At 44.6% G+C, this 25,879-nt stretch overlaps 1 protein-coding gene across 1 annotated transcript in view; it reads left to right on the top strand.

Moving 5' to 3' along the window:
• Positions 1 to 25,879, top strand: part of KIF26B (kinesin family member 26B) — a 464,847-nt gene that overhangs the window by 397,917 nt on the left and 41,051 nt on the right. The window contains exon 10 of the mRNA XM_049633800.1: positions 7,976 to 8,135. Within this exon, the coding sequence (XP_049489757.1) occupies positions 7,976 to 8,135 (160 nt within the window). The remainder of the gene's footprint in view (positions 1 to 7,975; positions 8,136 to 25,879) is intronic.

The following is a 25,879-nucleotide window of genomic DNA, read 5'->3' as shown; positions in this document are numbered from 1 at the left end:
AGACAATGAACATATCCCTCACCCTCAAGAGGTTCCTTGGGACCCTTTGCAATCACCCCGTCCAGCGTCTCTCCTTCCGCCTCCCCACGCTCAGGCAAACACAGAGCGACTTCAGCTCTTACCCTTTGCCCTGCATTTCCTAGAGTTTTATACCCATGAAATCCTATCTCACAGTCTGCACTCTCTTGAGCGGCGTCTTTCACGTAGCGTAATTGTTTTGAAGCTCAGTCACTTTGTCACATGTATGAGTAGTGCCTTTATTCTTTTTCCTAAGTAGCAGACTGTTGTCCGCATAGTCCCCTGCTGATGGCCATGAGTGCTGGTTCACGTTTGGGGCTACCACAAATCAAAGTACTGGGGACACTCTTGTGCAGATCTTTGGATGGACACACGTGTCCTTTTCTTGTAGGGAAATCCCTAGAGCGGAATGGCTGGACCATATGGTAGATGTACGTATCCTTTCTCTAAGGAACTGCCGAAGTGTTTCCCGAAGTGATTGTACCGTTTTATATCCCTACCAACTCCTCCAGATCCTCACCCACCCTTAGGGTGGTCAGTCTTTTTAATTTTAGCCTATTTATATAATAGGCCTACAGTAGTATCTCACCTTTCTTAGTCTGCATTTCGCTAATGACCAGCGGTGCTTGGCATCTTTTCATGGGCCCATTTGGCACTCGTACATGTTCTTTGATGAAATGTCTTGTGCCCGCTTTGAAATCGTTTTTGTCTTACAATTAAGTTTTGAGAGTGTTTAATATGATCTGGATACAAGGCCTTTATCAGATACACGTTTTTCAAATATTGTCTACCAGTCTGTGGCTTACTTTTTCATTCTCTTGACCATGTATTTGGAAGAGCAGAAATAGTCGATTTTGGTGAATGAAGGTCCAGCTTCTCTGTGTGTTCTCTTATAAATCATGTTTTTGGTATTGTATCTAAGAAATCTTTGCCTAACCCAAGACCAGGAAGGTTTCATATTATGCTTTCTTCTAGAAGTTTTATAATTTTACATTTTGTGTTTAGGCCTTAGATTCATTTTTTTTTTCATAAAATTGTGCAATGTATGGATTAAAGGGGTTTTTTGCAAATACGTGCGTGTGTGTGTGTATGTACATACTCATAGAAGGCAGTATCTTCATTTTGATAAAAATGTTTCTGAAAAACCTGCTAACATCATACCGGTAAAAGACATGCAAATATAAATATAAATATAAATATAAATATAAATATAAATATAAATATAAATATAAATATAAATATAAATATATTATAGATGTGTGTGTCTGTGTGTGTATATATATATATATATATATATATGTCTCCCTCAAACATTAAAACATTTTTTAAGAAATGGTGAGAGAGGACATTCTTATCTTGTTCCTGATCTTAGAAGACATTTGATCTTTTACCATTAAGTATGATGTTAGCAGTAGATTTGCTCAGAAACTCTTTATCAAACTAAAGATACTGCCTTCTATTTATAATTTGCTCAGAACTGTTATCAGGGATGGATGTTGAGTTTTGTTAAACGTTTTTCCTGCATCTACTGAGTGAATCATGTAGGGTTTTTTTTTTTTTTTAGTTTGTTAATATGGTGCAATATGTGTGTGTGTGTGTGTGTGTGTGTGTGTGTGTGTGTATAAATTTCCAGTACCATTTGTTATAAAAACTGCTTTTTCCCTACCAAATTACCTTTGTTAGAAATTATTTGTCCGTATTTGTGTGGATCTGTTTTGGGACTCTCTACGTACTATTCCATTGATCTGTTCATCTATCTTTATACCAATACCACAGTGTCTTGATTTATGGTGGCTTTATAATAAGTCTTGAAATCAGATACTGCACTATTAGCCTTCCAATTTTGTATTTATTCTTAAAAGTTGTTTTGGCTAGGGGCGCCTGGGTGGCTCAGTCGGTTAAGTGCCCAACTTTGGCTCAGGTCATGATCTCACCGCTTGTGAATTTGAGCCCCGCGTCAGGCTCTGTGCTGACAGCTCAGAGCCTGGAACCTGCTTCCGATTCTGTGTCTCCCTCTCTCTCTTCCCCTCCCCTGTTCACACTCTGTCTCTTTTTCTCTCTCAGAAACAAATAGACATTAAAAACAAGTTGTTTGGCTATTCTAGGTCCTTTGCCTCTCCATATACATTTTAGAGTCAGCTCCTAAATTGACTCTGTAGAATCACCTTGTACCAAAAACGCCTGTTGGGATTTTGATTGGGATCACACTGAATCTATAGATCCATTTCTAGAGAATAACTTCTTAACAATACTGAGTCTTCTGATGCATGAACACAGCTTATTAGGTCTTCATTCATTACTCTCAGCAATGTTCTGTGGTTTTCAGCGTACAGATCTTTGTCCATCTTATGCATAATTATTTCATACTTTTATCCCATCGTAAGTGGGGTTTTACAGTTTAGGCTCTAGTAGACTATATAGAAACAAAGTTGGCTTTTGTCTGTTGATCTTGTATCCTGCAACTTGGCTAAACTCTATCAGTTCGAGTTGCTTTTTTGTGGATCCCGTTAGACTTTCTACACAGATGATCATGTAATCTGCAAATAAAGACAATTTGACTTCTTGCTTTCCAATCTGGACCCTTTCTCTGTTTTCTTGACGTTACTGGCTACAACTCCCAGCAGGACATGGAATAGAAATGGTGAGAATGGAGGGGCACCTGGGGGGGCTCAGTTGGTTAAGCATCCGACTCAGGCTCAGGTCATGATCTCACAGTTAGTGAATCCGAGTCCTGGGTCAGGCTCTGTGCTGACAGCTCAGAGCCTGGAGCCTGCTTCGGATTCTGTGTCTCCCCTCTCTCTGCCCCTCCCCCCCCCATATAAATAAACATTAAAGAAAATTTTAAGAAATGGTGACAGTAGACATTCTTGTCTTGTTCCTGGTCTTAGAAGGCATTTGATCTTTTACCATTAAGTATGATGTTAGCAGTAGATTTGTTCAGAAACTCTTTATCAAACTAAAGATACTGCCTTCTATTTATAATTTGCTAAGAATTGTTATCAGGAATGGATGTTGAATTTTGTTAAATATTTTTCCTGCATCTACTGAGTGAATCATATAGTTTTTTTTTTTTTAGTATGTTAATATGGTGAATTATATTGATAGGCTAATTTTTTTTTGTTAACCAACCTGCATTTCTGGGGTAAATCCCACTTACTCATGGTATAAAATCCTTTGTATATGTTTATAGATACAATTTCTTAATGTGGTTCTCTAATTTGTTCAGAAATGTTGTGTCCATGTTCATGAGGGGTATTGGTCGTTAGTTTTCTGTCCTTGTAATTTCTTTGTCTGTTTTGGTATCAGGATAATACCTGCCTCATAGAGTAAGTTGGGAATATTCTCTCCTGTTTAATTTTCAGGAAGACGTTGTGTGGAATTGGTCTAGCCTTTTCCATTCTGCTACTTTATCATTTCTTAAGTGTTTGGTTGGATTCACCAGTGCAGCCATTTGGCCTGGAATTTTCCCTGTGAAGGGTTGTTAACCACAGATCCTGTTTCTTTAATGGACACAGATCTCTCATCTTTTACTTCTTGAATGAAAGTACTTTTGGTACTTTGTATCATTCGAGATATTTGCCTGTTCTTCAGTTGTCTAATTGACTGATGTGATGTTTCCTTATTATCCTTTTGATATCTGTAGAAACTGTAGCAAAGCCACATCTCCCATTCTCGACATTAGTAATTTGTGCCTTCTCTCTGCCTTTCCTATCAGTCATTCTTAGAGATTTATCGAAGAACCAACTTTTGGCTTCATGGGTTTTCTCTATTGTTTTTCCTTTTCTATTCCATTGATTTCTGCTTTTACATTCCTTATTTCCTTTCTGTTATTTATTAGTTAATTTGCTCTTTTTTTTTCTTATTTCTTAAGGTGGAAGCTGAGATCGTTGATTTGAGACCTCTGTTGTCTTCTAATCTAGGCCTTTAATGCTGTAAGTTTCCTCCTCTGTCCTTCTTCAGGGATCTCACAAACCTGGATATGTTGTGTTTCATTTTCATTCACTTAAAAACACTTTCTAGTTTCCATCTTGAGTTTTTCTTTGACCATAGGTTATTTGGAGCTTTATCGTGGAGGTTCAAAATATTTGGGAATTTTCCAGATAATCTTTCTGTATGGACTTCTAAGTTAATGCCATTGTGTCAGAGAACATACTTTGATGTGAATTCTTTAACGTTTATTTAGACTTGGCTTCTGGACCAGAATATGGTCTATCTCAGGAGACGTTTTGTGTGTATTTCAAAAGAATATCATTCTTCCATTGCTGGGCTGAGTGTTCTATAAATGTCAAGTACAACAAGCTGGTTGGCAGTGTTGTTCAAGTTTTCCTTGTCCTTACTGGTTTTCTGTCTACTTGTTGTATCGATTATTGAGAGAGGGTTATTTGAAACCTACACCTGTAATTATGGGCTCGCTTATTCTTGTAGTTCTCTCAGATTTTGCTTCATGTATTTGAACTTCTGTTATTGAATGCATAAATATTTTTGATTGCTAGAACCTCTTGCTCAATCGTCCTTTTCATGAAATGTTCCTGTTTGCTCGTCTTCACATTTTTCGTCTTAAGTTTCTTTCATTTAACATCGATAGAACCACTTTAGCTCTCTTACGGCCACTGTTTGTGTGGTATAGCCTTTCCCACTTAACGCTTGTAATGGATTTTTTCTTTCTATTTGAAGTGCGTTTCTCATAGGCGGCATATAGTTAGGGCTCGCTTGTTTATCCAGTCTGGCATTTTTTTCCTTTCAAATCGGAGTATTCAGACTGTTTACGTTTAATGTGACTATTGACGTGGTTTGATCCAGATTATCATTTTCCTATACATTTTCTATTCAACTTGTCTGTTCTTTTTTTCCCTTAACTTTTTTACCTGCCTTTTTTGGACTTACAGAGTATTTTTAATAATTTTACTTTGTATCCTCTGGCTTATTAGCTATAATTACTATTTCCTGATTGCTCTAGGGTTTATAGTATACACCTTTAAGTGATTACAGTCTTCTTCCACGTGATCTGATAGCACTTTCTGTATGTAATAAGAACCCTACAGTACGGCCCTTGTGTATTTCTTCACTTCTAAACTCTGTGCTATTGCCAAACTTTTAAATTTTGCACATGCTCTCACCCACACATTACACTGTCATTATTTTTGCTTTAGCAGGTCAATTATCTGTCAAAGAGATTTAAATAGGGAAAAATGTATATTTATTGGTCAAGTTATCATTTCATTTCCATAGCTCTTCATTTTGTGGGTTTGCTTTTGGTGAATTTTTTTTTTTTTTTTTTGAGAGAGAGAGAGAGAGAGAGAGAGCACGCATGAGCCAGGGAGGGACAGGAGAAGGGAGAGAGGATCTCAGGCAGGCTCCATGCTCAGTGCAGACCCTGACGCAGGGCTCAGTCCCACGACCATGAGATCATGACTTGAGCCAAAGTCGAGTCTGACCCCCACTGACTGAGCCACCCAGGTGCTGCCCCTCTTGCAGCTTTTTTAAGTCCGGAAAAGCCTTCATGTCCCTTTTATCTTGGGATGAGACTTTTGTTGGACGTATAATTTCAGGGTGACAGTTTCCAGCACTTTAGAAATGTTGCTGCACAGTCTTCTCACCTGTACGATTTCCAACAAGAAATTTGCCATCGTCCTTGTCTTTGGTCCTTTGTATATAATCTGCTTTCCTCCCCTGACTGTTTTTAAGGTTTTTCTCCTTATCACCGGTTTTAAGCAGTTTGATTATGATGCACCTCAGTATAGTTTTCTTCATGTGTCTTGTGATTGGGGCTCATGGAGCTTCTTGGATCTGTGGGTTTATAGTTTTCATCAAATTTGGGGAGGTTTTGGCCATTATTTCTTAAAATATTTTACCTGTGCCCCCTTCTGTGTCTTCTCCTTTGGAGACTCCAATGATATACCTATTAGGACACTTAAAATTGTCCTACAGCTCTTTTTTCTAAGATTTTGTTTTTATTTTTAAATTGTCTCTCTGTTTCATTTTAGAGAGTTTCAGTTACTTTATCTTCAAATCTGTAAGTCCTTCTGTAATGTCTAATCTGCCATTTAATTCAGTGTATTTTTCAGCTCACACATTGTAGTTTTCAACTCCTCACAGATGCAGTTTATGTCTTGTTTAATATATCCCACATCTCTACTCAACTTTTTAAACAGTTGAAATCCTTCCATAACTGTTTTGATGTCCTTCACTGCCAATTCCAATGTCTCTACCAGTCGGTTCTTCTTGGTTTCAATTATTCCTTCATTATGAGTCTCATTCTCTTGCTCCTTTTCATGCCTGCTTATTTTTGATAGATTCTGGACATTTTGCATTTTGTAAATGTCCTTAAGCATCGTTTTGGGAGGTAGTTATTTGTAAACAGGTAGACCCTTTCTGGTCTTGCTTTTAAGATTTGGTACATGGGACCTGGTTACTGCTTGTCTGGGGCTAAGCGTTCCCCACTAGTGAAGTGAGACTCTCCTGGGTCCCCCACCTGGGGCCTGTGAATCTTGAGGCTTCCAGTCTGGCTGTTGGGAACAGGCACTATTCCTGGCCTCGTGTGAGTGCCATGTGCTATTACCTCCAATCTTTTCAGGTGGTTAGCTCTCCAGCCACGTGGTTCCCTCACATGCCTGTGCTGACCAGTACTCAGTTCGGTATTTGAGGGAGGACCGCTGCAGACCCCAAGTTCCCTTCCCTCCAGTACTCTGTGCTTCCAGCAGTTGCCACATTGGTCTCCCTGGACTCTCGCTCCTTCTCCTTGATGCAGGTAGTCTGTCACATTCCGCCCGAGTACCCTGTCCCTGGGGCACAGCCTGGAAACACTCTCAAGGCAGTAAGCTGGGACACAGGTAGTGCTCCCTGGTTTGTTTCCCTCCTCCCAGGGATCACTGGCCTTTACTGCCTGATGTCTGGTGTCTTACAAACAGTTGTGTTATATATTTTGTTTGTTTTTATGTAAGGCGATCAGCCTGGTGTCTGTTACTTCACCTATGCCAGAAGCAATGAGCAAGTTGCTTAACTTCCCTGAACTTCTGCTTTCTCACTTATATATATACATATATAATATAATATAATATACTATAATATAATATACTATACTATACTATAATATAATATAATATAATATAATATATATTATGTTTATTTATAGCTTACTTATTTCTTTTCAGAGAGAGAGATGGCAAGCGAGTATGAGCGGGGTAGGAGGAGAGAGAGAGGAAGAGAGAATTACAAGCTCCGCATTGACATAGCACAGAGCCCAATGCGGGGCTCAAACTCAAGAACCTGTGAGATCATGACCTGAGACGACATTTAGAGTCAGACGCTTAACCGGCTGAGCCATCCAGGCACCCCTTTCTCATCTACATTTTAAAAAGGACAAGAGTCTTTAGCGTATGGTTTTGGTGTGGGAACTGAATGAGACCGATGTTTGTACAGCACCTGGCACTTGGCAGATACTCAGGAAATACTGGGGTCTCTCCCTGTCTCTGTGCCTTGTTGTTACTTCTTCCTGATTTTACCCCGGGTTATCAGCCCGATTCCTGGCTGAGCTTTAGGTCAGGGTCTTCATGCTGATCAACCAGAGCACGTGATCACTCCTGGGCTATTTAGATGCGATTCGGTCAGTTTCAGAGCTCTGCTATCCAGAGGACATGTAGGTGAAACCTTATTGTCGTCTTACTGGACTTTCGCCTTCTCTGAAATCTCCAGTGCAACCTACCGGAATTATTCACTTGTCACAGGAGGAATGTCAGTAGGTTTTAGGTCAGTGATGTGTGGCGGGCAGAATTTAAGAGGACCACGCTATTTGCAACCTAGCTGGATTTTGTTGGGGTTTCCTGCCAAGTCGCGGACATCGACCTGTTGCTTCTCCTTTTCTTTTTCCCTCTGAGTTCCCAAAGAGCTCTGGCGCTTACCAGACGAGGGTTTGCCAGACAGAACCTAACCACTTTTCTCTTCTCTTGTGTCATGTCAGTGTCTGGAGGCCGCAGCCGCCTGCACCTCATTGATCTCGGCAGCTGTGTGAAAGCTCTTAGCAAGAATCGGGAAGGAGGATCAGGGCTATGCCTCTCGCTGTCTGCGCTGGGCAACGTCATCCTGGCTCTTGTCAACGGCAGCAAACACATCCCTTACAAGTAAGTGACCTTCTGCTGGATGAATGGAATGGGGTCAGCATGGTGCCAGGGCTGGGTGTGGGACTCTTGGTCCAGTGACCTCTCGGGAGAGGCACACTACAGCCCGACCGTCTCGGTGGACCACATTGTCAGCTCAGTGCCCAAACCAGCCTTTGCTAACGAGTGCGTATCACGTCATCTTCCAAATTCAGAAGCTGTGAAGATACTTAAATTACTCTAATCCTGACAATCAAGTCAGATAATCGGGAACTGTCTCAGTTGGGGTCTCTGATCACAATGGCCATGGCTAGATTATGGCCACCATCACACAGATGCCTCATAGTGATGAAAGCAAAGGGCAGAAGATTGAACTACCCTTCCCTTCGGAGTAGGGCTATCATAGCTAACCAATAACAATACAGGATTCCCAGGAAAATTTGAATTTCAGATAAACAACAAATAATTTTTTAGTGTAAGTGTGCCCCCCCCCCAGTAATGCATGCAAAGCCTGTATTTTTATCTGGTAGCCCTACTTAGGAGAGCTCCTAAAGCTTGGGGAATTGCCACCCACCTCCCATGCAAATGTTGACTCCACTTCCAAGATCCTTTCCCTCTTCCCATTATACTCCACGAGGAGGAAATTAGAGCCTCTCCTACGTCTGGAATAGCCAAAGACTGGCCATGTCCTCCGCGCCCATGTATGATCCAACCCTGGAGCTACCTGTCACCACTGTCACCCAATTCAGCTTTGCCCTTGGACAACATGGCGATGGTGGTGGGCGCTCTCTGCCTGTTCGGGCCCCCGCCAGGGTCCAGCTGCTTCTCTCACTGCCGTCTGAACCTTCACTCACCATAAACTGATGGTTCTAGATGAATTCTTACCTGCGTCACAAGGATACGAGCCTCAGAATGGTATGTGCGTGGAAGTTTTTTTGTAAAATTGAGAACGCTGTGGCCAATAATTAACGACAATCATCTGGTTGAGCCTACCCTCATCTACTTAATGGAAATAACGCCTACAGAGTTGCCATGAGGATTAAGCAAATGTATGTGAATCATTTTTTTTTTAATCTGTAAAATCATGCGTAATGTAAGTCACCGTTGTGTGGGAGGAAAAAGGTAAGTCAGGCCATTTGTTCGACAACGAGTGAGATTCGGGATGAGTCCTCGTGTCTTCCTTCTTCTCTGCCCTAAAGTGATGTCGGCACCATGATTTAATTCTGCACCTGGGGGACCATTCGTAGACTGACTTTAGGAGTTTAAGTAGCAGGTATAATCCAATCTGTCTCAACTCCTGAAATTTGGAAACCTGGTGGGATAAACCCAGAAATGGTCTTCGCAGCCCTTGTGAGGACCATTTTCCCTGAGAAAAAAATTTCAAGTTGAAGGTTTATAAAGTTTCATTTGGTGTCACTTCCGCAGTTGAATAAACTTGACTTGTAATGACAAGAAAAGAAAGAGCGGGGACACCTGGGTGGCTCAGTCGGTTAAGCATCCAACTTTGGCTCAGGTCACGATTTCACGGTTCTTGAGTTCGGGCCCCGCGTGGGGCTCTGTGCTGACATCTCAGAGCCTGGAGCCTGCTTTGGATTCTGGGTCTCCCTCTCTCTGCCCCTTCCCACTCATTCTCTGTCTCTCTCTCTCAAAAATAAATAAATATTAAAAAAAAAAAAAAAAAAAAAAAAGATGGGGCACCTGGGTGGCTCAGTCGGTTAAATGTCCAGCTTTGGCTCAGGTCATGATCTTGCGGTCTGTGGGTTCGAGCCCCGGGTCCTGCTCTGTGCTGACACCTGGAGCCTGCTTCAGATTCTGCGTCTCCTTCTCGCTCTGCCCCTCCCCCAGTTGCACTCTGTCTCTAACAGTAAATAAACATTTAAAAAAAATTTTTTTTTAAAAAGAAAGAAGGCAGGAAGGAAGGGATGGACGGAGGGAGAGAAAAGGGTAAAAAGAAAGGTCTGGACTGGTACTATCAGTGTTGCAGACCTGAGAAAGAAGGGGTGGGTACTGGCCTCAGTTGCCTTCCCTGTCCACACAAAGGAAAACATGTATGTTAAGGTGATAATAGATCATGATGTAAGTAAAATCCAAAACACCATCTTATGCGGTCACTGATTACGTATTTTACTTCTGTATCTCTCACGTCGTTTCTGTCGAGTCACATGCTTTTAGGATTTCAGTAAATATTTGTTGAATCAGTGAGTGTAAGCAGGGAAATCACTTTTACTTCAGATAAAGTAACTTCCCGTTGGTTAAAGTTAATTCTATTGTAAACATGTAGGGAAACGTCAAGGATTGTGTTTATTAATCGCTCAAGGGCACTTGTTCAATTAAACGTAAGGTAACACGGGGCAGTCTCCCTGACCAGCCGCCTGCCCCCTTGGGAGGGCTGACAGAGTATGAAACCTCCACCCCCTTCCCTGCAGACATGTGTCTGCTTCAGTTCCCGTTTTCTTCCTTCCATGCTAGCTGTGTGGGAGTGATGATTACGTTGTTTGGGCGTCTGAAGTAAGCACAGACTCAACATAAATTCAGTGTCTGCTCGAGACCTAGAGTGGTCCCACCGTGGGGACTCTTCTGGAGATGGGGTGCTGGGAAACGTGGTGGCCGAGCCGTCAGGCCAGCTCCATCCTTCCCAAAACCCTCATCTGCCAGTGACTTGTCCCACCCGGTCCTACCATCCCCCTACTCCTTCAGGCCCATCTTAGAGTAAGAGCCTAAAAAGACCCTTGCTGTAATAGTGTCTCTGTCTCAGCCACAGCACACGTTCAGTATATGGCATCTGCAAATCACATTTGTAAGGCGATTCATCAACCAGAAACTATCCTTTTTCAAGGTACGGGAAAAGAAGGCAAAGATTTACTCAGATCTCCCAGCCAGTCGTGGGGGTGCCGACTGTGTCACTTTTTAGGGCTCAGGGACCTTGGTTCTGAGCCCAAGCCGCCCATCCGTCCTCTCCCCCAGCCTCATCAGGCTCTGTAATATATTAGCTGCCTTTGCTCCGCACAGCATGGGGCGCTCAGCACAGCGGGAGGGCCCAGATTTCCTTTATCAATTCAGTCAAGGCTCTAAAGCCACATTCTGCAGCATTTTGTTAGCATACTAAACACCTTTCTGCAGTCAGCCTCATCTTTGCGAGAGAGGGAGGGAGGGGAGGTTGTCTGCCCTTCTGGTTTTCTCTCTTTCTTGCTCACAGCAAAAAGCAGAAACCCAAACTCCGCATTCGGCACCTGTCTGCAACACACGCACAGAAACCCGCTACCTCATCGTTTGTCACCCTAGACAACTCTACGCTTGGAACCGGCATTACTTGTGTTTGCTTCTGGGAAATTAACCGGAATGTGCACAGTGGGGATATAGCCTGTCCTCGTCTGTTGTCATCCCTGTATCAGATGATTTGTCATGTGAGCGAGCTGGAATGTGAGTTTGGATGCATTACCCATCCCAGGCGCTCCCGTGGGCACCTTAGGTGTGCCCCGGATGGTTTTGACTTTGCAAATGATATTGCCTTTGTAGATGTCAGAACGGCGCGCAACGGGTTCCCAGCCTCAGCCGTTAACACGGCACAGGCCTGCTGGCCACCCCAAGTGCTATAAATCAACCCTAAGTGGTGACGCCATTCAGAAAAGCATGCAGGGAAGGCAGGGAGAGGCCAGCAGCTCCAGACCCCTATTCAGTTCTGCACAGATTACTCCCTAACTTTGGGGGACTCTCGTCTCAGGAAATCTGTTGTAGTCTGAGCATTTTGACGATGCATTTGCAAGTTTTCTCCCCATGTTCGTTGCAGCTGTCTTGGGCACCAAGGTCATAGGGGTCTTCCCATTTGGTAGATGAGAAAACATAGGCAGAGGCGTTGAAACGAATTCCCCTGCCAAAAGCCAATATTGCAGACACACGCCTCTGGATTTGGCCCCCAGAAGGGCGACCACACAGATCAGTGGATCTGTCAGTGTGAACTTGGCTTTGGCTAAAGCGTTATTATGTCCCAGCTGATCTGTAGGGCCAGTCTTTCCAGAGACTTGGAAATTCTTTTTTTTTTTTTTTAATTCTTTTTAAATGTTTGTTTATTTTTGAGAGTGAGAGAGACAGCACGTGAGCAGGGGAGGGGCAGAGAGAGAGGGAGACATGGAATCCGAAGCAGCTCTAGGCTCCGAGCTGTCAGCACAGAGCCCGATGCGGGGCTCGAACTCGTGAACTGTGAGATCACAGCCTGAACCGAATTCAGATGCTTAACCTACTGAGCCACCCAGGTGCTGCGAGATTTGGAAATTCTGACCACCACCCAGTGTCTCAAAATAGAATTTTTGGTCCCTTTTAGATGTGGTCCTGCGAGGGGTACAAACCCTTAGGAAGCTTACCCGCCACACAGCTCTGCTTCAAGCCCTGAAGCATCCACCTTCATCCTCAATTGTTACCCTGTTTGGAGAAGTAATTATGTAATAGGCCGAATGTCTATTTGTGTCTTAGCCAACAAGATGCTCGTACTGTGTTTCCAGACACGAGGTGTTTTATAATATCTTGGTTTCCATTCAATACAAGAGGTCACGGAACATCTTCTGTGACTCCCTCACTTTGCACGTGAGACTCTCTTCTGAGTCCGCTCGAGACCCGGCTCTGCGTTACGATCCCGGGAAAGAAGTGATGCCCGATGCCTTTCTTCAACGGGTTTGGCCTGTGGTTCAGGCCAAGACTTCCTCCTGGTTTCTCCGCATCGCTCACCGACGCGTCTAGGGCTCAGGCATCACCAAGCCTCCCCCTTCTCTGTGGTAAAGCTGCTGGGAGAGGCGGGAGGAGCCTGAGGCAGGCGTTATCAGCTTCCGACTGCAAGGACCGCAGGGGCCTCCACTCCACAGAAGCAGTAAGGAGCCGCCATCAGGGTCTGGAATGGGAGCACTTTTCCTCAAAGGCCCCAGTGAGGTCAGGAACCAAGGTCATTACTCAGAACGTGCCAGCGTTTGAGCAGTTCATTCAGGCCAATGAGCAGCCCTTGGAAGCTTACATTCAAGTCAGTGACTTGTGGAGAAATGACGTTTTGTACACAGAGGCAGCTTTTCCAAAATGCCCACACCTCTTTGCTGAAATTCATAAGGCCTTTCCAGGACATGCATCCCTGAGGGAGATGCTTTGAGAGAGATTTCCTCCGAGTAGCCGTTTAGAGGGTCTCCACTTGCCCCAAACTGGAGACCCACTCGGTGTCTGGGAGGGGGAAGGGGCCGTGGATTGAGATTAGTACAATACTATTTCCCCTGGTGACCCAGGAGACGAAAGTTTGTTCGAATAGATATTATTTACGCTTAATATACAACTAAATAGATATTTTCCAGGAAAAAGGCAAAGGAATGTAGCAGTGCTCGACATTTGCTGAAGATCGCACTTAACAGAAACTCTGTAAGAATCTTTGCGCACGCGCATGTGTGAGGTATAAGAGACACATGCATATTTAGCAACCTTTAGAAGTACATTAATGCTGTATTATCTCCTCCTGATTTACAGGGAGAACATCAATTTAGAACTATTTGTACAAACTCCGGGTACTGGTTTATAGCATTCCCTGTTTAGAAATAAAATAACCAAAGTCTCGGGTTGCCAGGCAACCGTGGCAATGATAATTCTTAGTATTGCCGCTTCAAAAATATTCATTTTTATACATTTTAACGACTGTTAGGATGCAGAGAAAGTGAGTTCAGAAAATCATCGGGACACAGAGGCGCGCCCCCCCACCCCTGTCCCTTTATGAGATTTTCAGCCTTCTTTCTTTTGTTCTTCCTCCTAGCTCCATCTACGTCCCTGGCCAGTGGTGTCTTCATATTTAATTATGAACATTTCCAGAGATTGATACCCTCTTCTTAAGAGTTTCGGCAGCAGCCGCCAGTAAATGAGGTTAATGACCTCCAGGTTGTTCCAGAACCACACAAATCACTCAGGGAGAAATGAGACTGTCTGGGAATCGGGGTCGCAAGCCCCGGGTTCAGGCATGGGTCCCTTCTCCTCTGGTTAGGCACATGAATTCTGCGTGTCCTCCTTTTTGTCCTCCAGGGGGCCACTTTTGGCCCCCTCACGGAGCCTCAGGGATCTAGGCCCCCGACTCAGTCGCCATCTCTAAGCAGCAAGGCCACAGTCTACTTTTTCTTTGTCAACCGTGGCTCGTCCCCGCAGGATAATAGGCCATGTGGTCGGAGGGCTGGGTAGAAATTAGGAGATGACTTCATTTCCCTCTTGGCTTTTCAAGAAGTTTCCTTCCTTTCTGAGACTACTAACGAAACTCTCTTCCCTCCAGATTCTGAACCAGCTGGCAAATATGTACAAGAGTATGATTGGGAGTTAGACCCTCTGTGCTGAATCTTAGCATAGGGCAGGGGGGGCTTCTCTCCCTCCATGAGCCAGACACCCAGACTCACGAATGGGCAGAATCAGGTCAGCAGGGCGGTCACTTACCTGGGCAGCCACGTGACTCAAGTGCAGGAGGGAACGTGTGACTTGCAGAGAGGGAGACGGACAGACAGACAGCGTTGGCGTTGTTCCTGCCCAGGGTCACGTTTACCAGGCTCACCGGCCAGACCCCTTGCCTGCCGTGGGAAGAAGCGAATAAGAGGAATGTGGGAACGTTTTCCTCGATCTTTCCAAGGGGACAGAGGTTCCTAATTTGCGGATTTGCTGGGTCATAGGGAGAAGAAGAGAATAGTTTCCAATACCTATCTTCTGATTTTCCAGCAACATCCCAGGTAGCTAGCGCGGTGCACGGATGAGCTCTGAGTGAGGCTCATTTCGTGCCGTGAGCATAATGACAGTTCACAGTCATTGTCTTACTGTACATCAGGAACTGTTCCAAAGGCCTGATGGGCGTTTAATTCTGCCGACAGCCTTATGACATGGATGCTATTGCGGTCATACCGCTATTGCAGATGGGGAGGCTGAGACAAGAGGGGTGAGTTAACTTGTCCATGCTGACGCGGCCGGTAGGTGACAGACTGTTTCACTGCCCCCCAGTGAATCACCACTTCCTAACACAGCGTCCACGGTGCTGTGCCGCTCCGTCGGTAACTGCTGGAATCACAGATGAGGTAAGACAGTGGATCTGTTGCAGAGCTCAGGCGTGTGTCGTGGGTTGGAAGTAAGGACGTAGTTCCAGGGGGTGGGACCAGCTGTTAAGTGCAGGGTCCGTCTCCAGGCCTCTGCTTGGCCGGGATGGCTAAGCCGGGGCTGGCTGATTTCAGGAGACCCGTGGCGGTGGGGAGAGGGGAATAGGGAGGGTAGGGAAGGGAAGCCAGGCCACTGAACCAAAATCAGAACTACCAGATAAGAATGTTGGAATGAGGGGCGCCTGGGTGGCTCAGTCGGTTAAGCGGCCGACTTCGGCTCAGGTCACGATCTCACTGTCCGTGGGTTAAAGCCCCGCGTCGGGCTCTGTGCTGACTGCTCAGAGCCTGGAGCCTGTTTCAGATTCTGTGTCTCCCTCTCTCTCTGACCCTCCCCCGTTCATGCTCTGTCTCTCTCTGTCTCAAAAATAAATAAATGTAAAAAAAAAAAAAAAAAAAAGAATGTTGGAATGAATGAAACCCTCATCACTCAGAAGCCGTGTGCAGGAGCCGGGCCAGAAGAGAGCAGGGCTCAACTTGACCTCCTCAAATGGCTGTCAGTGGAACCTGACGGTCTAAACCCTGTATTCTGAGCTGCACTGAGGGATGATCTCTGCAGAATCTCACCAGACCTTTTCCTTTCTTAATTTCTTGAGTCTTGCTCGTGTAAGAGCCTGTTGGTGGAGCCTTTTCACATGCCCATTAATGGGAAAAGCTGCGGATTCTGTGATGCTCTCTTAGGCTGCGGGACCCCCGGGACCCCCACGCAGCCCTCCCGCCTTATTGGGTGGGCTCCAGCATGAGAAGAATGACCGTGTCCCATGCTGGGGGTGGCCTGCTGACAAGACAGAACTTCTGGCCCTCTCTAGTTTCTAGGAGGTGCACAGAGGCATCTCTGAGTCAGAAGATTCCTGTCAGAATAGGAGAGGTTATCACCCGGCCTGTGTCTTCAAGTTTTGCCGAGGACAAGAAAGGCAAGGAAAGAGTAGGCTGGAGGTGACAGTGACGGTAAGCTGTCACGGCACGAGATAATGAGCTTCCTGAAACACCAGGCTAATGATAACGGCTTTGGGGATTTCCACAGTTGGCGGCTGAGGGAGTCAGTCTATCAACCGGAATTTGAGAAGTTTCTTCAGACTCGACTCCCTAAGAAATATGCAGTCAAGTACCTGTGATTTCTGAGAGATGGTCTACAACATGGGCTGGGGAGCCGAGGCAGAGCTGAGACAGGGGAGCCCCTGGTGCAGGTCTCCTTCACCCGCTCCCCTGCCCTTGGGCCCCCTCCCCCACCTCTGGCGGCCACCGACCTGTTCTCTGTACCCGAGTTCAGATTTTTAAAGTCCACGTGTAATTAAGATCAGACAGTATTGGCCTTTCTGCGTCTGGCTTCTTTTACTTCGTATAACACCCTCGAGGCACATCCATGCTGTCACTGGTGACAGGATGTAACTTTTTAATGGCCAAATAATATTCCACCGTGCGCCTGTGTGTGTGTGATCTTCATCCGTGGGTAGACACTGGGCACTGTCTTCTCTTCCTTGATTCTCAAGGGCCAAATGGATTGTAAGTACCTCTTGTTAACATGGAGAGCTTGTGAATTTATTCAACAAGACTCTGGGTGCCTAGTAGGTAGATAGGGTTGCTGCCTGATCCATTGAATTAAGGGAGTGAATGGCTCTACCTCAATGGTAGACTTTCCTCAATGGGTTCACAGAGCCTGCGGGTGCATGGAGAGTTCGGGGTCAGATGTTGCTGTGCCCTCAATTGTATCTGTGTTATACCCCACTCACCAGGGTGTAAGTCAGATATTTAAAGATACAAACCTTTCATATAACATAGCCTTTAAATATAAGCCAAGTACTTTTGGTTCTCAGCCAGAGACCACGATGTGTTCCAACACTGAAGCAAAACGTGACCATATGGGATTTCGTGAGAGAAGGGTTTTCTTCCAAAGAGATTTTCAAGACTAAGGCTGATGATCTAACTTTCACCTTACACTTTCGATCCCAAGTGACCCATAGAGTTTAACTCCATTAATCATGGAACTCAGTGCTGTTTTGATCAGTAAGGTGGATTCTGATCTCTTCCAAGAGGACCTGGCTAGCGGCTTTCAGGGACTGATTTTATCGTAAGTGGGATAGAGGCCACCACGCATAGAGGAAAGAATCTGAGGAATACATAGGAGAATATCTGGAAGTTCTTTTATCCACTTGGTCCTTCACTCCATTCATTGAAAAATATTTATTGGACCCCTACAATATGCAGGGCACTAGGGATATAACAGAAGAACACGGATGATCTCCACTCTTGGACAATTTATAGTCTAGCGGAGATACAGACGTGGACTGCCAGGTCTGACACCTGATGGTACGTGGGCACCGGTGCTCAACCACCACCGAATCAGAAGGATGGTAGAAAAGGCTGTGTGGGCAGACGTGGTGACTCGGAAACCCTCTGCTCATCTCCAGCCTTGTTTCATTCTCTTACACGTCAGATTTGTCAAGTTTTCCGCTGCCCATCCTTTAGACGCCTGAGCCACTCACAGCTGCCCTGTCCTTCGCCGCCATGGTGTCGTATCTCCTGACACAAAGCATGATAAACGGCTAAGCCAAACGCAAGACTCCGAATCTGCTGCTAATTGTTACCTTTAATGATAACTAATCATCTTACCACCAGTCATGCTGCTCCCGGGAGAAAACAGCTCAAGTGTGTTTGTATGGGGGGGGGGGGAGCTCCAGGTTTATTCGGGGCCAGTGCACAGAGCACTGCAGATGCCCTTGGACACCCAGAGGGTGCCGTGAGCACTCAAGGATGGCCAGATTTAGGCACAATTAGGCATTAGAAGGGATGGGGCATACAAATGAGTTGAGGCTTAATTCATTAAGAAACTGTCTTGAACGTTAATAGAGCTTCAATCAGAGTATCCAACCATAAATTCTCACCTGTTCCACAGCCAAACAGGTTCAGGCTCCACTGAGCATTAATAGATTTTTTTTTTCGTCCATGCAAATGAGGTGATAATTCAGTTCATGTGTAATTGAACAATTTTCAAATAGTTATGTTCACGGAGCAGTTAAGTTGTATCAAACTGTCTAACGTACCAGTGAGTCTTTAACTAAAACAGAGCTGAGTTTCATTTTGATATACTAAAGAGAGACCTGGAGAAATAGAGATGGTTCTAGTAAATTTGTTAATAGTTTGAAGGATAGTCGACTTTAAAAGGCTTTACAATATTCAGTCCTGTTCAGTGACGTCCTGCACTCAGGACCCATGGAGGTTGTTGTTTTTGAGTGTTGAGAGTATTTCTATGTAGTTCTTAGAACAAAGTGCATTACACTACACCCTTCGCCAGAGGAAAATGCCACACAGTTTCCTTCTGAGGATTCTTTTGGTGAAAGCAGAGGAGACCAGGTTCCTGGCCCTCCACACAGCTGCCAGAACGCCAATTTAAAAGGCAAATCTAGGGGCACCTGGGGGGCTCAGTTGGTTAAGTATCTGACTTCGGCTTTGGTCATGCTCTCATGGCTCATGGGTTCGAGCCCCGCATCAGACTCTGTGCTGACAGCTCAGAGCCTGGATCATGCTTTGAATTCTCTCTCTCTCTGTCTCTCTCTCTCTGCCCTTCCCCCCCTCTCAAAGGTAAATGAGCACTTAAAAAAATTAAAAGGCAAATCTGATGTCACCCCTTGTTTAAATCCTGCAGTGGCTTCTTGTTGGCTATAGCATAGAGTTCAAACCATTTTATGGCCCATGAAGCTCTTCATAATTGGGCTCACAACCACTTTTCTGATCACAAAAACCATGTACAGCCTCGTGAAACTCCCCCACACCCTCTCACAGCCCCATGTTTTGTAGATGCTATTTTTTTCTGCCTACAAATGGCCTTGATCGTTCATCTGTTCTTTCATTCATTTACTCATTCATTCATTCATCGAATGATTATCAGAAACATGCTAAATTCCATACTGCCTTGGATCTCCTTCTTCGTTTAGACAGTTTCTGCTTATTTCTCTTACATGTTTCCAATGTGGAATCTGCCATATATATAGATATAGAAACACATCTGCCCAGTCTACAAAATAACACACCCAGGTTAGGAAATAGAACATTTGGAAGACCTCTGTGCTCCTCTGTGAGGACATAGCCCTCCCGCCCTTCCCGGAGGTGGCCACCGTGCTGAATTTTGTGTTTATAGTCCCCGAATTTGCCTTATCCTTTTACCAGGTAAATCTGTGTCCGTGGTTCTGTCTGATTTTGATCTTTACATAAATGGAATCATGCTCTCTTCTTGGCTCTTCTGTAAGTTCCTTTTTTCAACCAAGATTTCATTTCTGACACCCACACTGATGTGTGCCACTATTGTTTATTGATTTTCCTTGATGTATGTATGATGTTTCCATTGTTAGGGGCATATCACAGGGTATTGGTTCTTCTGTTGATGGATTTCCAAGAGATTTTAAAAAGTTGATTGTTGAATTTTGTCTAACCCATTTCTGCATCTAATGAGATGCTCGTGTGGCTTTTCCTTCTTTAATCCTTTAATACGGTAAATTACATTAATCCATTTTTTAATATGAAATATCTTTGCATCCCCTTCCTGCTTATTCTTCAAGCCTTGCCTCAAATATTGTCTCCTCTTTGAAGCCTTGTCTGACCTCCTTTCCTCCCTCCTGCTCCTTTGTTCCAGAAAAGTTGTTTCGCTCCTGTAATCCCCTGTGGCATTCTGAAGGTATTGTATTATAGCCCCTGATGTTATATTTTAATTATTCGTTTGCATACTCAGCTCTCCTATCATATGAGCTCATCAAGAAAATGACAGTCTTTTTTTTTTCCAGGTTCCTTATTATTTTTGCACTAGTTTGCGTTAAATCAACTTGATTGAAACCCTGATTTTTTTTTAATTGAAATATGGTTGACACACAACATCACATTAGCTTCAGGTGTGCGACATGGTCCTTCAACAAGTCTGTACGTTATGCTGCGCTCGCCCCCAGTGTAGCTGCCGTCACTGTTTCAGTACCATTGACTGTGTGCCGTGTGCCGTACCTTTCATCTCCATGACTTACTCCTTCCATAACCGGAAGCCTGTGTCTCCCACTCCCCTTCCCCCACTTTGCCCATCCCCCCAGCCTCTCCCCTCTGACAACCAGAAGAAGTTTGTTCTCAGCATTTGTAGCTCTTTTTCTGCTTTTATTTGTTATGTTTTGGATGCCACAGAGAAGTAAAATCCTATGGTAATTGTCTTTCTCTGTCTGGCTTATTTCACTTAGCCTAATGAATGCCCTTGGGGTCCATCGATGTTGCTGTAAATGGCAAGATTTCATTCTTTTCTTATGGCGGAGGAATATCCCATTGTGTGTATATTCCACATCTTCTTTACCCATTCATCTGTTGTTGTTATGGAAGCACTTGGGTTGCTCTCATATCTTGACTGTTGTAAATAGCCAATAAACATAGCCAATAAACGTAGGGGTGCATATATCTTTTCAAGGTAATGGGCTTTTTCCTTTGGATAGATACCCAGTTGTGGAATTACTAGAACGTATGGTATTTCTATTCTTAAATTTTTCAGGCACCTCCATACTGTTTTCCCCACAGTGGCTGCACTGGTTTGCATTCCCACCGTCAGAGGGTTTCTCCACATCCTCGCCAACACTCGTCGTTGCTCGTCTTTTTGATTCTAGCCATTCTGACTAGTGTGAGGTCGTATCTCGTGATTTTGACTTGCGTTTCCCTGATGATGACTGATGTTGAGCATCTTTTCCTGTGTCGGCCATCTGTTTGCCTTTTCTGGAAAAAAATGTTTCTCTGGGTCCTCTGCCTGTTTTTAATCGGATTATTTGGGGGCTTTTTGGTGTTGGGTTGTTTAAGTTCTTTATATATTTTGGGTATTAAGCCCTTATCTGACATGTCATTTGCAAATATCCTCTCCTATTCAGTAAGTTGCCTTTCCATTTTGTCGGTGGTTTCCTTTGCTCTGCAAAAGTTTCTTATTTTGATACAGTCTCAACAGTTTGTTTTTAATGTTTTTGTTTCCCTTGCCTAAGGAGACATATCTAGAGAAATGTTTCTATGGCTGATGTAAAAGAGATTACTGGCTCTGTTTTCTTCTGGGAGTTATATGGTCTCAAGTCTCACATTAGGTCACTGATCCATTTTGAGTTTATTTTGTTTCATTGTTTTACATGTCGCTGTCCAGTTTTCCCAACACCACTTATTGAAGAGACTGTGTTTTCCCCATGGGGTGTTCTGGCCTCCTTTGTCATAGATTAATCGACCATATAATTGTGGGTTTATTTCTAGGTTTTCTATTCTGTTCTGTGGATCTATGTGTCTATTTTTGTGCCAGTACCATACTGTTTTCATCACTACAGCTTTGTAGTACAGCTTGAAATCCGGGACGGTAATACCTCCAGCTTTGTTCTTTCTCAAGGTTGCTTCAGCTATTCAGGGTCTTTTGTGGTTCCATACACATTTTAGGATTGCTTGTTCTAGCTCTGTGAAAAACGCTGTTGGTGTTTTGATGGGGATTGCATTGAATCTGTAGCTCGCTTTGGGCAGTGTGGGCATTTTCACAATATTTGCTCTTCTAATCCGTGAGCACGGAATGCCTTTCATTTGTGTCATCTTTAGTTTCTTTTATCGGTGTTTTATAGTTTTCTGAGTACAACAGGTCTTCCGCCTGTTCAGTTTGGTGCAATTGTCCATGGAATGTTTTTTTCTTCTCTTTATGTTACTTCATTCTTAGCATATAGAAATCCAACCGATTTCTGTATGTAAATTTTGTATCCCTCAGCTTTACTGAATTCATTAATTACTTCTAATAGTTTTTGGGTGGAGGCTTTAGAGGAACCCTACTTCTTTAGTAGCAGATAGGAGTCAGGCTTCTGCCTTCAACTTTTGGGTGGCCCTGCCTCACTAACCTGGAAGACGCTTTTGGGCCTCCAGACTTGCTTTGAGGCCATCAGAACTGAATTCTCAGGGACGCCTGTGGGGGGCTCAGTCAGTTTAGCGTCTGACTCTTGATTTCATCTCAGGTCATGATCTCGTGGTTCGTGAGTTCAAACCCCACATGTCGGGCTTTGTGCTGACAGCATGTGGAGCCTGCTTGGAATTCTCTCTCTCTCCTCTCTTTCTGCCCTCTCCCCTGCTCATCGGTGTGCTTTTCTCTCTCTCTAAAAATAAGTAGATACACTTAAAGAACATTTTTAACAAAGAACCCCGTTCTCGGCTAGCACAAAGTGTGTCTTTTCGTGGTGATACTAGCTGTATAGGAGGTGGAGAGGCATTGAAGCTACGACCTACCTTCTCGAATCAAATATAGAGTAAAAATAGATTCACTCTGCCAGGTTTACTGTGGCGATTTGTCAAGCATCTGTGATGTATAAACTACTATTCTGAGCATTAGGGCTGATGCACAGACCTTAGAGACCAGGAGGACAGAAGAAACCAGTACTCGGTTTGAAGACAAGAGATGAGAGTTAAAAGTCACATTGTAGAGGATGTTCAAAGAAGTAGAAAGGTCCAGTATGTCACCTGTGAATATGTTCCCTCTAGCAGTAATAAATCATGACAATAATAAATATCCGATACAATACAGATGCTTACTGTTCTAACTCTCCGAGTGTCTGGACTTTGGTAGAAGCAAACGTGTCTTAGAGTCCATTCAAGAGTTTCAGTTACTCAAGCAAACTCTTTCTTTGCAATAGGCATTTATGGCATGGCTTCGGGATTGGTGCCCTAATGATCTAAGTTTAGGGACGTTCCAGGAATGCGTTGGAACGCTAAAGAAAGGCCGTCCCTGTGCCCAGCTAATATCCCCAGATTTGGGAATAGGGGCGCTTTATTTGACAATGGTATAAATTTTAAGCTACATCTAGAAGACCGTGTACTCTGGTGTCGAGAAGGACAGGCCACGTGTGGATGGGGCTTCACCCGCTCTTGTGATTAACTTTCAGCAGTGGGCGGAGTGGTAGTCTCTCCCGGGTAAGGCCCAGGAAAGTGCCTGCAGGCCCTTCCCGTTTCTGGGTCGCTGAGCCTCCACCCACCACAGGAAAGGACAAATCCACAGCCCAGAGCCTTCCCCACTGTGACCTCCTTGACAATCAAATTCTGAAAAAGCAAACCTCCCCGCTTGATTTCTTACTGGAACAATCAAACCCATCTCGGCGTCTGCTTGACAATTTCCTTTGGAAAAGGAGAATAGCCACCTTTAAAAGCCATACAATTTGACCTTTCCAGAAGCCAGAGGCTTTGCTCACCAAAGTCATTTATTTGAACCTATAATTTGTAAATGTAAAGAACGAAGTGATTATTCCTCTAAAAGCCTTCAGGATGGAGTCAGAATCGCCCTTTTGTCATTAAGTCCTTTGTTCAAGGGCCCATTTAAGGACCCATTTCACAGGGTCATGGAAGCTTGAGCATCGTACAAAAGCAACGAGTAGCAAAGGTACCACTTTTTGAATATTTGCTGAGCGCAGGTCCAGTCTATATAATACAAACATTCTCTTTTGGTCTTCGCATGAACCTTAGGGATAGATGCTGTTGTTTCCCCATTTTTATAGATGAAGACACGGAAACACAGAAAGGTCTGGCAACTCATCAGCTGTCACAGGTATAGCATCTGGTCAACTAGGATTGGAACTCAGGTTGTAGGGCTCGAAGCTCGCCTTTTCAGTCACCGTGTTATCCCCAGGGCGTAGCATGGAGAAAGCACACAGAATTAGCCCAGGTGGACCTGGGTCCAGGCCTCAGCTCCTCATTTGCTGCCTGTGTGACCTGAGGATCTCCAGTCTCCATCTGTACAATGCGGAGAAGATTCAGACTTGTCGTAAGGAAGTAACGCACAGGAAGCATCTCGTGCTCAGTGAACCACCGTGAGAATATGACCGTGGTCTCTCAAGTCTCTTCCACAATCATTATCAGGCGTTTGGTAGTCCTGTTGTTGATGGGGTTTGGGGAGATTGGGGGGGGCGGGGTTCGGAGCCATCGGCCAAGAAAGAATTCATGAAGACGTCTTTGGTGCAAAAGGGTGGTTTTATTAAAACAGGGGGACAGGACCCATGGGCTGCACTGGGGTCCTGTGGGATAACTGAGTATGTACTCTCAGGTTGGGAGGGGGTCAGGGATAGAGTAAGTCTCTAAGGAATTTGGGAAGCAAGTTTTCCAGGACCTCGAGGGGCTAGCTGTTGCTGGGGAAACGCCATTTATTACCTTTCAATAAAACCTCAGTCATGAGACCCTTCAGATGTATATTGGGGGGCCATAACCTTGGAGTATGATGGCCAGCATATATCTTGGGGAAGGTGAGATAAAGGAGGTTTCCAAAGGAATTCTTATATGTTACAGTAGACTTACAGGTTCCTAGGGGGTCAGGATAATGTTAAGCCAAAAGTCTCTTTTGCCCCCAACAAAGTGTCATCATTGAGGCAGCTGAGCTCGTAGAGGCAGGTCACTGTGCCAGTTTCAAGGACTTGTCAGTGGGCTGCAGGCAGTAAGAGAATTTAATATTTCATTTGCCTTAGTTTCCCACATCACCATGGCGAGCACTTAAACCCCTTTCCTTTGTTCTTGTGTAGCCAGGAGTGTCTAAGGAATATCACACATATTCCACTCAAGGGGGTGTGGGTGCTGTTAGCCTGTACTTTGCCCTCACACTCCCTCCTCACTGTATAGACCCCAACACATAAGGAGTTCAGGTTTAGAATTTGACTGTGATCTCACAGCTCAGTTGTCTGTTCATGTGGTACCAAAGAGCCAGCACTTAACCGTTGGGTTCTAGTGAATGTAGCCTGCATCCTCTGAGACGCTGGGAATCTATTCGGTGCATACACCATCCGGGGTAGCTGGACGTTTTTCTCAGACCGTCCGCACATTAAACCCACTGCCCTCCCTCTTGTTCCTCCAGGAGCAAAGAGTAGACATGGATGTGTAGAAACCCATTAGAAATGGAAGTGAAACATCTCTCAGCGTGCCAGAGCCTGAGTCCAGAGGGAGGGATGGGTGTATCACTGCAGAATCTAGAGGGAACACACGTGACTACCCAGATGGCCAGGCCTGGGACCCACAAGAAGAAAGTGGTTTCTGGTGCCTTGCAATCTATTCTCTGAAGTCTTGAGCAAATGTAGCAGAATCCCATTATTCCAAGCCTTCTTGCTATACAGATTTGAGTAGAGAGTGAGTCAAACCAGAGGCTCCAGAGACTATAGATTCCATACATGATGGGGGCTGGCCAAGAAGGCAACCACTCCCCGTCAGTACTATCCCAACCGGTACACTTACTATTTTTGAGATTTTATTCACTAGAGTGACAACTTGGAAGCCTCCGTAGTTGTGCCGATGCCATTGATTTGTTCCTATTTCCCAGGTGTGAGGGCGGGGAAAAGAGCTTTTTGTGGCCAGTAAGCCACCCTGTCAGTAGTGCTAATTCGGGTACCTAGAAGTCAGAGTCTCATGCTTTCAGGATATTTCTGGTGGCATTGAGTATCTTCTCATGTTTCTTAGTTATTACTCTCTGTTTGCATAGCCCTTGTTTGTGTCTTTTGCCCCATTGTCTTTTTCTTTTTTTGAATTTTTTTAATCTTTACTTTTGAGAGAGAGAGAGAGACAGAGTGCCAGCGGGGGAGGGGGTGGGTGGGTGGTGGGCAGAGAGAGGGAGACACAGAATCCAAAGCAGGCACCGGGCTCTGGGCT

The sequence above is a fragment of the Panthera uncia genome, chromosome F1, assembly GCF_023721935.1.
Source record: "Panthera uncia isolate 11264 chromosome F1, Puncia_PCG_1.0, whole genome shotgun sequence".
NCBI lineage: Eukaryota > Metazoa > Chordata > Mammalia > Carnivora > Felidae > Panthera > Panthera uncia.
Note: the sequence above shows the minus strand (reverse complement) of the source record. Positions and strands in the feature narration are given on the sequence as shown.